The 14585-nt window shown below is 45.5% G+C and overlaps 1 protein-coding gene across 1 annotated transcript; it reads left to right on the forward strand.

Moving 5' to 3' along the window:
- Positions 1-1032: 1032 nt before the first annotated feature.
- On the forward strand, positions 1033-6072 carry Qng1 (Q-nucleotide N-glycosylase 1). The gene is made up of 4 exons (XM_051194175.1): positions 1033-1363; positions 2585-2844; positions 4500-4695; positions 5740-6072. Exons 1-4 carry the CDS (start codon positions 1033-1035, stop codon positions 5970-5972), a joined length of 1020 nt encoding a protein of 339 aa, XP_051050132.1. The 3' UTR covers positions 5973-6072.
- Positions 6073-14585: the final 8513 nt, after the last annotated feature.

Raw genomic sequence — 14585 nt, forward strand, 5'->3', positions numbered from 1 at the left:
TTCCACAACAAAATCGATATTTAAAAGAATACAAAGCCAGGCATGGTGCCCCAAGCACACCTTCTTCTATCCCAGTACTCAGGAGGCAGAGGCATGCAGAGCTATGTGTTCATGGCCAGTCTGATCTACATAGTAAATTCCAGGTGATCCAAGTCTACCCAGCCTTGCCTCAATAAATAAACAAAAATAAAAAAGTGTGCATCCCCAGGCCACTTTGGATCACCTCTAACTTGACCAATGTATCTACTTTAATAAGTCTGTTAAAGTTTGGTGGAAAGTGGGGTGCTATTGCATTTCCTATTTATAGTTGCTATTTTGTTCTGGCTACCTCACTAGAGATGACCACTTAAAAGTTTTAGTGAGTTGAAAGTCTTTATTTCAGCCCCCTGGGTCCACACCCAGGCATTTAGGGACCTGGGTGTATTCCTGAGTGTCCAGATCACCAGATTTTTAAAGGCAGCAACCGGGTCACCTCGCTCAACAGCTTCAGCCAAGTTTTGGAGCAGCAGAAGAGCAGTTAGCTGGAGGGGTTTCTGCACCAACAGGCAGTTTAACAGAAGCCAAGCTTGTTGACCTCTGGATCCTGATCAGAGTAGGTGATCTCCTGTGAGATCCTCCACCCATGGCCTCAGCAAGAGTTCATCAATTTCAGCCTAGGTCATGGCTGGGGGTGGGGAGCTTCATCACTGAGGTCCCTTTATTTGCAACCCCGGGGGTCACCACCACTCCCGCCACATGCACGAAATTCAGTGACTGAGCACAAGGTCAGACGCAAGGTTCCAACTACACGTGCGGGGCTCCCGCCGACGCCCTGACCACACCCGCCCCGGGCGGCGCCGGGCAGCAGCCGTGGTCCCCAGGGCCCGCGCGACCCCAAGTCGTCCTCGGAGACCCCCGGCGTGCGATGGGCCGGGAGCCCGAGGCCGGCCGGAAGCGGCCCGGGGCGACTTCCGGACTTCAGACCCGGAAGTGGGCGCGGCCCGGGCGGGCGGGCGGGCGGGCGGGCGTGGCCGCAGGGCTCCGAGCTCCCGCATGGACGCGCCGCTGCCGCCGCGCGAGTCGGCGAGGCTCGTGGCGGAGAAGAGCCGCGACGTGCGCGTGGCCCCCGAGGGCGTGCGCCGGGCGGCCGAGCTGCTGCTGCCCGCCGCCTCGGCCTGGCGCGTGCAGCACTGGCGGGCCCTGCACGAGCTCAACCCGCGCGGGGCCGACGAGGCCGCGCTCGCCTGGGTCTTCGTGGTGGACTCGCTCAACTTCTCCTTCTGGGCCGAGCAGGAGGAGCGCGGGTGTGAGGTGCGCTACGGCGGCACCGCCTACACCGGCTACTGGGCCCTGTGCGCGGCCGTCAACCGCGCGCTCGACCGAGGTGGGTGTGGCCCGCCCGCCCCTGCCGCCCCTGCCGCCCCTGCCGCCCCGCCCCGCCCCTGCCGCCCTGTGCGCGGCCCCAGGAGCCCCACCCGAGGGAGGAAGCAGCAAGTCACTCAGCAGAGGTGACAAAGCCAGAGCCGAGGAGGGAGGGAGGAAAGGAAGGAAGGAAGGAAGGAAAAAGGAACTCAGTTTAGAAAGAAAGGAAGGAAGGAAGGAAGAAGAGAGAAGGAAGGAAAGAAGAAGAGAGAAGGAAGGAAGGAACTCAGTTTAGAAAGAAAGGAAGGAAGGAATGAGGAAGAGAGAAGGAAGGAAAGAAGAAGAGAGAAGGAAGGAAAAAGGAACTCAGTTTAGAAAGAAAGGAAGGAATGAGGAAGAGAGAAGGAAGGAAGGAAGGAACTCAGTTTAGAAAGAAAGGAAGGAAGGAAGGAAGAAGAGAGAAGGAAGGAAAGAAGAAGAGAGAAGGAAGGAAAAAGGAACTCAGTTTAGAAAGAAAGGAAGGAAGGAATGAGGAAGAGAGAAGGAAGGAAGGAAGGAACTCAGTTTAAGTTGGACGCACTGGATCCTGTCTGCAGTCCCAGCACTCCGGCCCTCAGCAGAACGGATCGCTACGGTGTCTAACCCAGCCTGACCAAACGTAGGTAGTTTCAGGCCACTCAGAGAGCGAGACCCTGTCACAGAAAAACAAATGAAAAATGAATGCCGCCCGAAGGAGAAAAGGACAGATTATAGGACGTTTTATGCAAGGAAAGTACACGTGTCACATGGCTACTCTAAGTGCACAGCCAGGGCTGGCATCCCCCCAGATTGTTCCTTGTGCACCTCTGATTCGTGTCTGGAGCACTCGTTTGGTTATTCGTTTTAGAGTTATTTATTTTGTTTGTATTTCTTTGTTTTTTTTTTTTGTTTGTTTGTTTTCGCCTGCATGCACGTCTGCACCGTGTGCATGCAGTGGGCATCGATCCCCTTAAACTTCAGTTACAGAGGGTCTTGAAGCACCATGTGGGTGCTGGGAATTGAACTCTGGTCCTCCGAAAGAAAGGCAAAGAGGATCTGTCTCACTGAGTAGCCCTGGCTTGTATAGAATAGACTACTCCCACCCTGCTTCCTCTCTACCTCTGAATGCTCGGATTAGGCCAGCGCCACCACACCCCGTCTTTAACACACATTTGATTCCATGTGATTTGCAACTTCTAGAAATCTGTGCATTTCCTCTTTAAAGGGATACCAGTAACCAGCGCCTCCTACTACGCCACGGTAACTCTTGATGAAGTTCAGGATATATTTCGTTCAGACACGGCCGTGCCCATGCCTTTAATAGAAGAGAGGCATCGCATTCTCAACGAAACTGGGAAAATTCTGCTGGAGAAGTTTGGAGGCTCCTTTCTTAATTGTGTCCAAAAGAGCAAAAAAAGCGCACAGAAGCTAATGCACCTGGTTGTTGAAAATTTTCCTTCTTACAGAGACGAGACAGAATTTGAGGTGAGTTTGTTTGATTTTAGAATTAATAATAATTCCGAGTTAATGCTTTTTTCTCCAGAACTTTTTTACAGGGTTTCTCTTGTGTCCAAAATTTGAAGCTTGTTTACTGTGGACCAGGAGAAATAACAAAATTTGCATTATGTTGTGTTTTCCAGTCAGAGATTTCCTTTCTTTTGTCTTTTATTCCTTTACAATGTTTTGATGCAAGCAAGCCTTTAATCCCAGCATTTGGGAGGCAAAGGCAGGCAGATCTCTGTGAGTTAGATACCAGCCTGGTCTACTAGCTAGTTCCAGAACAGCCTCCAAAGCCACACAGGGAAACCCTGCCTCGAAAAACAAAACAAACAAAAAAAAAAATTTCAACCCTCAACACAGTGCTGTCACTTGATGACAAAGAAGCACTTTCAGTCACTTATAAAGTTCACGGAGCTGTGTGAAAATCAGAACGTGGAAAGTATAGGTTTTTCTCTTTGAAAAAGTATTTCTTGAAAAGCTTGGTTTGTTTTTGTTTTTTTCCTTACACACTGTTCTTCTATAATAGTTTGTTCTGCAATAGAAAACAATGCACATTTGCTTTATGCCCCCCCCAGTACACAGCTAGGTTTCATGTTTGTAAAGTCCCTTTGGGGTCCCCGTCACTGCACACTTTCTGATTTATGTTTTATGTGTGTGACCTGTGAACTCAGCTTCCTGTGCTCTGCCATCCGCCATGCCCTGTCGCATGTGTCCACTCCCCTCCGCCTCCCAGAGACTTTCCGTCTCTTCTTTCTACACTGCTCCAGGCCATGGTGCAGCTTAGAAAGACGCCACACAAAAGAATTAAATGTTCCGCCCCCACAAGTGCCTTCTCTGTTTTGGGTGTGTTTATTTTGTGTGTGGATGTTTTACTTGCCTGTGTATATGTGTGCCGTGTGCATGCCTAGTACCCAGGGAGTTCAGAAGAGGGTGCTGGGTCCCCAGGAACAGGTTTTAGGAATGGTTATGAACCATCACATGGTTGCAGGGAACCAGCCTCCTCCTGTCCCAAAGTCCTTAATAGCGGCTTTAGAAATGTTTACTTCATGAAAGTAGGTAAACCGTGAGGGTTATTTATTTATTATGTTTTCAGGTCAGGGTTGTATGCTGTAATGCACAGTGTGAGTGTGGAAGTCAGAGAACATTTGGGGTTCCATTTTACCATGTGGGTCCCGGGAACTGAATTCAGGTCATCAGGCTTGGCAGCACCGACCTTAGCTTGCTGAGCCATCTTGCTGTTAGTTAGGTCCTTTTATTTTCTGTAAAAGGTTTATAAAATCTTTGTACAGATTAAGATACATGGGACAAGGATAAAACATGGGTTATATAGTTTATTCTGGGAGAAGTCACTTAGAGGAGAAACCAAGGACCACAAGTTCCCATTCCAGGGGTCCACACTCAGGCTGCTCTCTGTGACCTGGCCAGAACTAAGCCTGTCCTGGACCCCACACGCTCCCCGTGTACCTGTTTGGGCATGGTCAGTGCCACAGGTGCAGCTGGGTGGCCTCTCAGTACATAGCTTAAGAGGAGGACCGTTGCACCCTTGATTTGTTTTTTGAGACAGTCTATGTCTCTGTTGAGTGTCCTTTTCAAATGCTCTCAGAAGGCACTGTGGGTGATATGTATCCTCCAATCACCAGGGCAAAAGGATATCTTTTTACAAACGGGCCCAGATCCTTGTGGCGGACACGTGGAGTGTGTTGGAAGGGAGGGGTGACGGCTGCTTTGAGGACATTTCCAGCATCACCATGTTTGCTGACTACAGACTGCCTCAGATCCTCGTGCACCTTGGCGCCCTGAAATACTCGGATGCACTGCTAAAGAGGCTCCTCAGAGGTACGCGGCCTACACCCTTGCCTGCTTGCTCTTGTTTACAAACAGCACTGTGTGCCGGGGCAGGCAGGGGCTTTCTTCACTCTGGAGGTAGAAACGCAACAGTGTGTGTTCCACAGCAGCCTGGGCTACAGGGGGAGACCCTTTGTTGAGTGGGACATGGTAACTCACACCTTTAATCCCAGTACTCAGGAGGCAGAGGCAGGCGGCTGTCTGTAAGTGCAAAGCCAGCCTGGTCTGCAGAGCGAGTTCCTGGACAGGTTCCAAAGCCAGGGAGAAACCCTGTCTTGAAAAACCAAAAATAAATAAATAAATAATAAAATTGTAATGCTCATGTCTAATAAATGATTAATTATTGGACACCTTAAGTTTTTAAACAGTGCCCAGTATAGCAGAAGGTGCTCTGCTTTGAAATTTAGCTGAAGAACAAAAACAGAAATTAATTTCAATCAATACCACCGGTCACTCTAAGAAAAAGGATGAACAGAGTGACTGAGTCAGGGCGATGTTGAGACTGAGCAGTTCAGCGGTTTACCCCGATGGAACACTACAGAATCAGACAATGAATGAAAGGTAACGTGTTCATAAAGATGCCGTGGTTACTTTAGGTTCAGGGCTGTGCTCGTGGTTGTGAAGGACTCCAGCAGGCCCAAGCATAGCAAACATGGTGCCAGCAGGTTTTACCTCTTCCCCCCCTTGGTAAAAACCATTAGATTATTCCAGGTGGTGGTGGTACACACCTTTAGTCCCAATACTCAGGAGGCAGACACAGGTGGATGTCTGTGAGTTCAAGGCCAGCCTGGTCTACAGAGTGAGTTCCAAGACAGCCAGGACTGCACAGAGAAACCCTGCTGGGGGGGGGGGGGAGCCCTTTAAATTTATGACTACAAATTTACTTGAGGAACTAGTAAGTGCCAAGTGTAATGCTCCATCCTGCGGGTACTGAGATAAGCCAGGCAGAGCCTGTGTCACTGAATTTAACTTGTCATCTTACATCAGTGCCTGGGTTTACAAATGATTCTTCTTTCCCTCCTTTAACCCTTGCAGGAGAAATGCTCTCAAATGGAGAGAAACACGAGGTGGAAATTCGAGGCTGCTCGATTTGGTGTGTGGAGTTGATCCGGGACTGTCTTCTGGAGCTTCTGGAAAAAAGGGGCGAGAAACCTCAGGGTGAGATCAACTCCATCCTTGTGGATTATTACCTGTGGGACTACGCCCGTGACCACAGGGACGACTTGAGAGGGGTCCCATTCCATCGCACACGCTGCATTTATTACTGACCCTGAATGTAAATGGATCCCCTGGAAATAATTGCACTTTTAGATCATACGGTCATTTGCACAATTTTGATTTGATATAAAGATTGAAATGATAAGCACAGGTAATTGATTATCCGGTCTTAGTTTCTTTTTCCTTGGTGTAGCGTTGTGCATCCCCACAATCTCATAGTCATACTGTGTAGTCTTCAACGATAATACCCATTAATACCCATGCCTTTCGTTGGTAGCTTTTCTCAGCTTGTAGTCATCTTCTTCCCTTAACCTTTTTTGTCCTTTTATGGTCCTGGGGATCAAGCTGATGGCTTTGTGTGCTAGGCAAGTGCTCTACCACTGACTCACACCCAGCTTAGTTATTTTCTGCGTGCTATAACAGTTTAACACTAGATGGAGATAGTCTTTGGAGTGCTGCTTTTACTAAGATAACTTGCTGTACGTGGTTTGACTGCACATACACGTAAACCCAGTTCTCAGAAGGTGGAAGCCGAGGGATCGGGAGTTCTAGGCCATCCTGGACTGTCTGAAAAACCAAAAGTAAGTGCTAGAGAGGCAACTCCCCAGTTGTGGACATTTGCATCTCTTGTAATTTGCATCTCTTATAGAGGACCTGAATTCGGTTCCCAGACATACACTGGGCACTAACTTCCAGGAACTCTAGTTCCAAGAGATCCAGTGCCCTCTGCTGGCCTATACTGTACATACACGTTAAAAAAAAAAAAAAAAAAAAAAAAAACACCTGGATGGAGTACAGTGAGTGCCTATCATGAGCAAGGCCCTGGTTCAAGTCCTAGCACTAAGCCTAACCTAGAATACTTAAGAACTTGTATTTTTAATACAGCATTTTAATTAATCCTGAGAATTTCATATCATGTACTTTAATCATATTTACCCCCTCAATCCTCTCCTAACAACCTCAACACCCCCAAGACCTTGTCTTAGAAAAAAATTAAAAAGGTCAAGCTTGGCGTTTTATTCTGGGCTTATTATTGGTAATACTGGTGGGTTTTGGACATAGTGGCTTTTCAGTTTTGAATATCTGTTTGCCTAAGTTTGTTTTCGGAGTTCACTGGAATTGAGATCTTTGAAACTTTTCTTAAGCCTGGAGTGGAATATTATTAAGATACTTTTCAGGTGTGATTTTAGGAGACTTATGGTGGGATGCTTTCCTGTCACAGAGATGAGTGCTGAAGCTCCAGTAGTGCACGGAGATGAATGCCTTCCCAGTCTTTATTTTACAAACCAATCCCAGTTCCCACTTTCTTCCCCTTCCACCCTCCCATCCCGCCACAACCCCCAACCCTAACCCTCACTGTAACCACATAAATCAGGGGTGCTCTGCACCCAGGCACCTTACTGCCATCTGCTGGACACGTGACCGACCGTGACTGCCTGTGGGAGGGTCTCCTGACTTGAGCAGTACACAGCTTACACGCCTGTCCCTCCTTGTGTGATTGGGGCCGTGACCCTGTGCCCACCCAGGGGTAGGTTCAGTCAGCCACTGTCACGGTCTCCTTGCTTGTGATCAGGAAGGACACAGGGAAGCCCCTCTTCTTGGAGAGTCTGTCAAAGCATGGCAGCTGAGACAATAGTAGCCTTTGTTTTTGTTCTATTCAGGGTTGGGAATGTGACAGGGGCCTCTGTATTCTGTAGGCAAGCATGTTACCACAGAGCCACACCCTCCCCCACAGCAGCCATATTGAGGACACAGAGCTCTGCGGCACCTTCGTCTGTGTGTGAGCTCCGTGAGAGATAAAACACATCTTCAGTTTGTTTCTTGCTCTGCTGTTTGCTGTGTATGCACATGCATGTGCTTGCCATGGCACATGTGTGGGATTCAGAGGGTGGCGTGTAGGTGTTGAGTGCCACTGCCACCATGTGGGGTCCCAGTGACCCAGTGCCTGTCACCTGCCGAGCCATCTTTACCGACCCTCAATTAGTGTTCTGTAACTTATACTCAAAACCATGGTAACCGATAGTTTTCACCTTAATCTTTATACTACTGCCACCGTCTGTACAGGACCTGCACACCTCAGACAGGGTCTCATTACTCAGCCCTGGCTGGCAACTCATGTAGAGAAGGCTGGCTTCACACTCACAGAAATCCACCTGCCTCTGCCTTCTGAGTGCTGGGATTAAAGGTGTGAACCTTCATACCCAGTATAACTATTTTTAAAAGATTTAATGACTGTGTGTATGTGTGCACGCGTGTGAGCCTGTGTGTGCGCGCACATGCATGTGCGTGTGTGCATGTGTGTGCCTGTGTGTGCACTCCTGATGGGTCTGTGTGCACCATATGCACACAGGTGCCCTTAGAGGCCAGAGTCATCAGATGTCTGTGTAATTAAAGTCACGGGTTTCACTAATGCCTCTGCCTGCCTGCCAAGCTCCATCAGAGCAGAGGGCACTGTCCAAGCTACTTTCAGACACTGTTTTCTCTATGTTACAAACACACTTGTGCATTTGGAAGCCAGGCCACCGCACATCTCTAGTAGCTTTACACATTTTCTGTGGCAGAGCTCAGTCTGTGGACAAGAACATCTGTAGTCTCAGAACTCTAGAGGCAGAGGCAGGAGGATGGCTGTGAGTTTCAGGCCAGTGTGTGCTATAATGAATTCTACCACAGTCCACCCTGAGCCATAATATAAGGCCCCATCCAAACAGTAACAACAAAAACCTCAGTCAGTCAGCATATGGGGAACAAAAATTTCATATTCAGGTGGTGACCTCCAAGTTTCTCTTGATTTTTATAATCTAAAGAGCAGCTGTTACAGACCCCATCACTCTCTGCCCATTTCACTGTCCTCAGGGTGGACTAACCAGTATCTGTGTTGTAGGGCTGAAATTCAGTTTTTAAAATTGGATTAAGTTGCAATTTTTTAACTTTCATGTGTATGAGTGTTTTGCCTGTGTGTAGATGTATGGACCATGTGTGGTGCCCAGGGCCTGCAGAGGTCAGCAAAGGGCATCAATCTCCTGGAGCTAGAGTTGCGAACCGTTGAGAGCCATTGTGTGGGTGCTGCGAACCGTACTCAGGTCCTCTGTGAGAACAAGTGCGCTTAGCTGCTGAGCCACCTCTCCTAGTTAATTAAGTTCCATGAAGCCTGGGTTAGGATGAAGTGAAGTAATGGGTGATGAGGCTGGAGAGAGATGGCTATGAGTCAGGAGCGCCGGCTGCCCCTGCACAGGACCCGGGCTCTATTCCCAGCACCCACGTGGCAGCTTACAACCCTCTGTGACCCCAGTTCTAGATCTGATGTCTTCTGCAGGCTTCCTCAGGCACAAGACATACATGTGGTACATAAAGATACACGCAGACAAACATACAGACATATAAAAATAAATCTTTTTAAAAATAATAGGTGATAATGGTATCTGAGAAGCCTAGAAACTCTTTAAGAACTGGATATAGTATTCAGTATAAATGAATAACTGCACATAGTCTAAGGAAAGGAACTATATTTGGTTTGGGGATGTTGGTAGGGACCAATTAATTCATCACTGTCAAAACTGACAAGTAAGAAGGGGAAAGCTTTTATCCCTGCACAAACACCGTTTCAGGGAGACGGGGGTGGGGGGGTGGGAAAGCCTTCATCGTAGAGTAATCTGAGCTAATGGATGTAAAATGACTATTACTGAGCACTACTGTTCTGCAATCTAATGTACTTAACATAATTGAACGATTATCAGTGACCACTAAAGACGCTAGCTGAAATATTGATGAGGGCTGGGGAGGTGGCTCAGAGGTTGAGAGCACTGTCTGCTCTTCCAGAGGACCAGGGTTCGATTCCCAGCTCCCACATGGGATCTCACAACCATAGGAATCTCCACTTCCAAGGAACCCAGTGCCCTCTTCTGACACAGGCACACATGTGCATGGACATACATGCAGGCAAAACACCTGCCCACGTAAGTGTCTTTAAAAGCAGGTTGTGCGACACCAGCCATCTGGTATGCTGCAGCAGGGGTGCACAGCCACCCCAATGTTGCCATGAGCTCTGGGCGTGGCTCTAATAAAGACCGTAGTTTACAAAAGATGCAGGCCCTAAAAGAAGTGAAACGAAAACACAGATACGCTGGACCAACTCTAGTTTAAGAGATTCTGCTGGGCAGTGGTAGCACATTCCTTTAATCCCAGCACTCTGAAGAGAGAGGCAGGCAGATCTCTTGAGAGTTTTGTCAAGAGTTCCAGGACAGCCAGGGCTATAGAGAAACCCTGTCTCAAAAAAAAAAAAAAAAAAAAAAAAAAAAAAAAAGGGGGGGGGGGGAGAAAGAAATTCTGTAATAAATGATGTACCTTCTTCCCTCACCCTCCTCTCTTCCCTTTAACGGGCTCTAATGACATATCCAAATCCGTCCTCATACTTGTGATCCTCCTGCCTCAGCGTTTCCAGTGCTGGATTACATTTCACCAGACACAACATAAGATTCCATTTAACAAACAAATGGCAAAACAAACAACCCATAAAGAAAGTAGGAGCATTTGGGAGATTGTCCACAAATATCCTAAATTTCTGGAGTTTGGGAGATTGTCCACAAATATCCTAAATTTCTGGTCTCCCATTAAATCCCTTTCATCAGGGAAAACATAAATTCTGCCAGGTGGTCAAGAAGAACCTGGGTAACAACTAGTGAAAAAGAGTAACTGAAGCGTATCTAACTATTCTTTTATCAATTATAAAACCTGGGAGTCAGATGTCGGGGTAAAAACCTGAATGATGAGAGAAGCCATAGAGAAGCAGTCACCTGAGCCTGGGCCCTGCTTTCCCCAGGAGAAGTTAACCACAGGCTCTGCTCTGCTTGCTCCTGAAGGAGTGGTTAACGCAGCCCCAGCCCCAGCTCTACCAGCTGGAGAGAGAGACCCCTGAAGCACAAGCTCCGCCTCTGCCGATTAGAGGAAGAGATGCATAGACACCAAGGTAAGAGCACACTCAACAGCATAAAGAGCAGTAAGGCACCACTAGAAACTATGGTGCTACTCCAGCAATACCTGAACATCCCAACACAGATGAAGCAGAAGAAAATAACCTAAAAATAACTTAATTGAGATGATTGGGGCCCTTAAGGGGGAAATTAAAAATTCCCTTAAAGAAATGGAGGAAAAGACAAGCAAGAAATTGGAAGAAATCGACAAACCTCTTAAAGAAAACCGAGAAAGCTTTAATCCCAGCACTCAGGAGGCAGAGGCAGATGGATCTCTGTGAGTTTGAGGCCAGCCTGGTCTACAAAGCAAGTGCCAGGATAGGCTCAAAAGCTACATAGAGGAACCCTGTCTCAAGAAAGGAAGGGAGGGAGGGAGGAAGGAAGGAAAGTAGGAAAAAAAAGCGTAAACCAAGAAAAAAACAAGTGAAGGAAATGATTCAAGACTTAAAACCTGAAATAGGTAGAGGAAATAAAGAAAACAACCCAAGGGAATTCTGGAAATGAAAAATCTGTGTAAACAACCAGGAACCACAAATGCAAGCATAAACAACAGAATACAAGAGACGGAAGAGAGAATTTCCAGGCATTGAAGATATGATAGAGGAAATAGATTGATTCATCAATCAAAGAAAAATTTAAATCCAACAGATCTTTAACATAAAACATGCAGGAAATCTGGAACACCATGAAAAGACTGAACCTAAGAATAATAGGGAGAGAAGAAGGAGAGGTTCAGATCAAAGGAACAGAAAATATATTCACCACAATCATAGAAGAAAACTTTCCCAACCTAAAGGACATACTTATGAAAGTACAAGAAGCTTACAGAACACCAAATAGACTGGACTGAAAAAGAAAAGTCCCATCACCACATAATAATCAAAACAATAAGCATATAGAACATAGAAGTAATATTAAGAGTTGCAAAGGAGAAAAGCCAGGTAACATATAAAGGCAGACCTATCAGAATTACACCTGACTTTTCAATGGAAACAATGAAAGCCAGAAGGTCCTGGACAGAGGTTATGCAGATAATAAAGGATTCACAGAAGCCAGCCCAGACTACCCAGCAAAGCTGTCAATAACCATAGATGGAGAAAACAAGATGTTCCATGATAAAGCCAGATTTAAACAATATCCACAGATCCAGCCCTACAGAAAGTACTAGAAGGAAAACACTAACCCAAAGCTACATCCACAAGAACAGGCAATTGATGAGCTGTTTACAGCAGCAAATCCCAAAGAAGGGAATTGAATACATAATGCCATCACCACTAACAAAAACAAAAATAACAGGAACTAGCAATCACTGGTCATTGACATCCATTAATATAGATAATCTCAATTCATCTATAAAAAGACAGAGGTAATTGTATATGAAAACAGAATCCATCCTTCTGCTGCATACAAGAAACACATCTCAGCTGGGCGTTAGTTGCACACACCTTTAGTCCCAGGACTTGGGAGGCAGAGGCAGGCCTGGTCAGGTATACAAAGCTAGTTCCAGGACAGGCTCCAAAACAATACAGAGAAACCTTGTCTCAAAAAACAAAAAGAAAAAAAGAAAAAGAAACACACCTCAACCTCACAGACAGACATTACCTCAGAGTAAAGGGTTGGGAAAATTTTTTCCAATCAAATGGACCCAAGAAACAAGCTTATGTAGCTATCCTAATATTTAACAAAATAGATTTCAAACTAAAATCAATCAGAAAAGATAAGGGCATTTCATATACATCACAGGAAAAATACACCAAGAATAAATCTCAAATCTGAACATCTATCCCCCACACACAAGGGCTCCTGCATTTGGAAAAGAAATATTACTAAAGCTTAAATCACAAATCAAGCCCCACACACTAATAGTGGAGACTTCAACACCTCATGCTCACTGCTGAACAGGCAGGCCTGCAGACAGAAGCCTAACACAGAAATGAGTGAATTAATAGATGTTATGACTCAAATGGACTTAACAGACATCTATAGAACATTCCACCCAAACGCAAAAGAATATACTTTATTTTCAACACCTCATGGAACCATCTTAAAAATAGACCACATACTCGGTAACAAAGCAAGCCTCAGCAGATACAAAAGAAAACCCAAAACAACAAACACATTGGAATAACCCATGTAGTCTATTGCACCGCCACTAGAATTCAACAGCTAGAATTCAACAGCAGCATGGACTTCAGAAAGCCCAACAAGCACTGGAAATTGAACAGGGTCAAGGGAGAAATGAAGAAATTAAAGACTTCCTAAAATGTAATGAAGATGACCACACAACAAACCCAAACTCATGGGCCACAACGAGAGCAGTGCTGAGAGGAAAGTTCACACACTAAACGTCTGCACAAAGAAGCTGGGAAATCCCACACTAGTGAGTTAACAGAACAGCTGAAAGCGCTAGAACAAAACGCAGCAAACTCACCAAGGAGTAGACGGCAAGAAACAGTCAAACTGAGGGCTGACATCAATAAAATAGAAACAAAACAATGCAAAGAATCAATGATGAGACAAAGTGTTGGTTCTTTGAGAAATTCAACAAAATAGACAAACCATTATCCAAAATAACCAAAAGAGAGTGTCCAAGTTAGCAAAGTTAGAATGGGAGGTGGGGAGACATAACAACAGATACTGAGGAAATCCAGAGAATCATCACGTCATATTTCAAAAACCTGTACTCCACAAAACTGGAAAACTTTAAGGAGATGAACAATTTTTTAGATAAGTACCACATACTAAAATTAAATCAAGAACAAATAAACAACTTAAATATACCTATAACCCCTAAGGAAATAGAAACAGTTTATCAATAGTCTCCCAACAAAAAAGCCCAGGCCCAGATGGATTCAGTGCAGAATTCTATCATATCTTTAAAGATCTAATACCAATTCTCCTCAAATTATTCCACACAATAGAAACAGAAGGGACATTGCCAAACTCTTTATGAGGCTACAATTACCCTGATACCCAAACTACACAGAGACACAACTAAGATGGAGAATTACAGACCAATCCCTCATGAACATAGATGCAAAAATACTCAATAAAATACTGGTAAACCAAATCTAAGAATACATCAGAAAAATCATCCACCATGACCAAGTAGGATTTATCCCAAAGATGTATGAATGGTTCACCATATGAAAACCCATCAATGTAATCCACCATATTTTTTTTAAATGAAAGAAAAAAACCCACGTGATCATCTCACTAGATGCTGAAAAAGTCTTCAACAAAATTAACTCCCTTCACAATAAAAGTCTTGGAGAGAGCAGGGATACAAGGAACATAAAGGCAATATGAAGTAAGCCAACAGCCAACATCAAACTAAATGGAGAGAAACTCAAAGCGATCCCACTGCAATCAGGAACAAGACAAGGCTGTCCACTCTCTCCATATCTATTCAACACAGTAGTCTAAGTTCTAGCTAGAGCAGTAAGACAACAAATGGAGATCAAAGGGATACAAATTGGAAACGAAGTCAAATTGTCACTATTTGCTGATGACATGATAGTATACATACAGTACACCTTCAGCACAGTGACAGGATACAAGATAGACTCAAAAAATCAGTAGCCCCACTATATACAGATGACAAACGGGCTGAGAAGGAAATCAGAGAAGCATCACCCATCACAATAGCCACAAATAATAACATAAAACATCTGGGGTAACTCTAAGTAAACAAGT

The sequence above is a fragment of the Phodopus roborovskii genome, unplaced genomic scaffold (genome assembly GCF_943737965.1).
Source record: "Phodopus roborovskii unplaced genomic scaffold, PHOROB, whole genome shotgun sequence".
Taxonomy (NCBI): domain Eukaryota; kingdom Metazoa; phylum Chordata; class Mammalia; order Rodentia; family Cricetidae; genus Phodopus; species Phodopus roborovskii.

Bases quoted from the DNA above. Each gene is read 5' to 3' on its own strand.
- Qng1 (XM_051194175.1), top strand. From the start codon at position 1,033: ATGGACGCGCCGCTGCCGCCGCGCGAGTCGGCGAGGCTCGTGGCGGAG. The intron at 1,364-2,584 runs GTGGGTGTGGCC...TCCTCTTTAAAG, and splicing joins CAACCGCGCGCTCGACCGAG to GGATACCAGTAACCAGCGCC. The intron at 2,845-4,499 runs GTGAGTTTGTTT...TCCAATCACCAG, and splicing joins GAGACGAGACAGAATTTGAG to GGCAAAAGGATATCTTTTTA.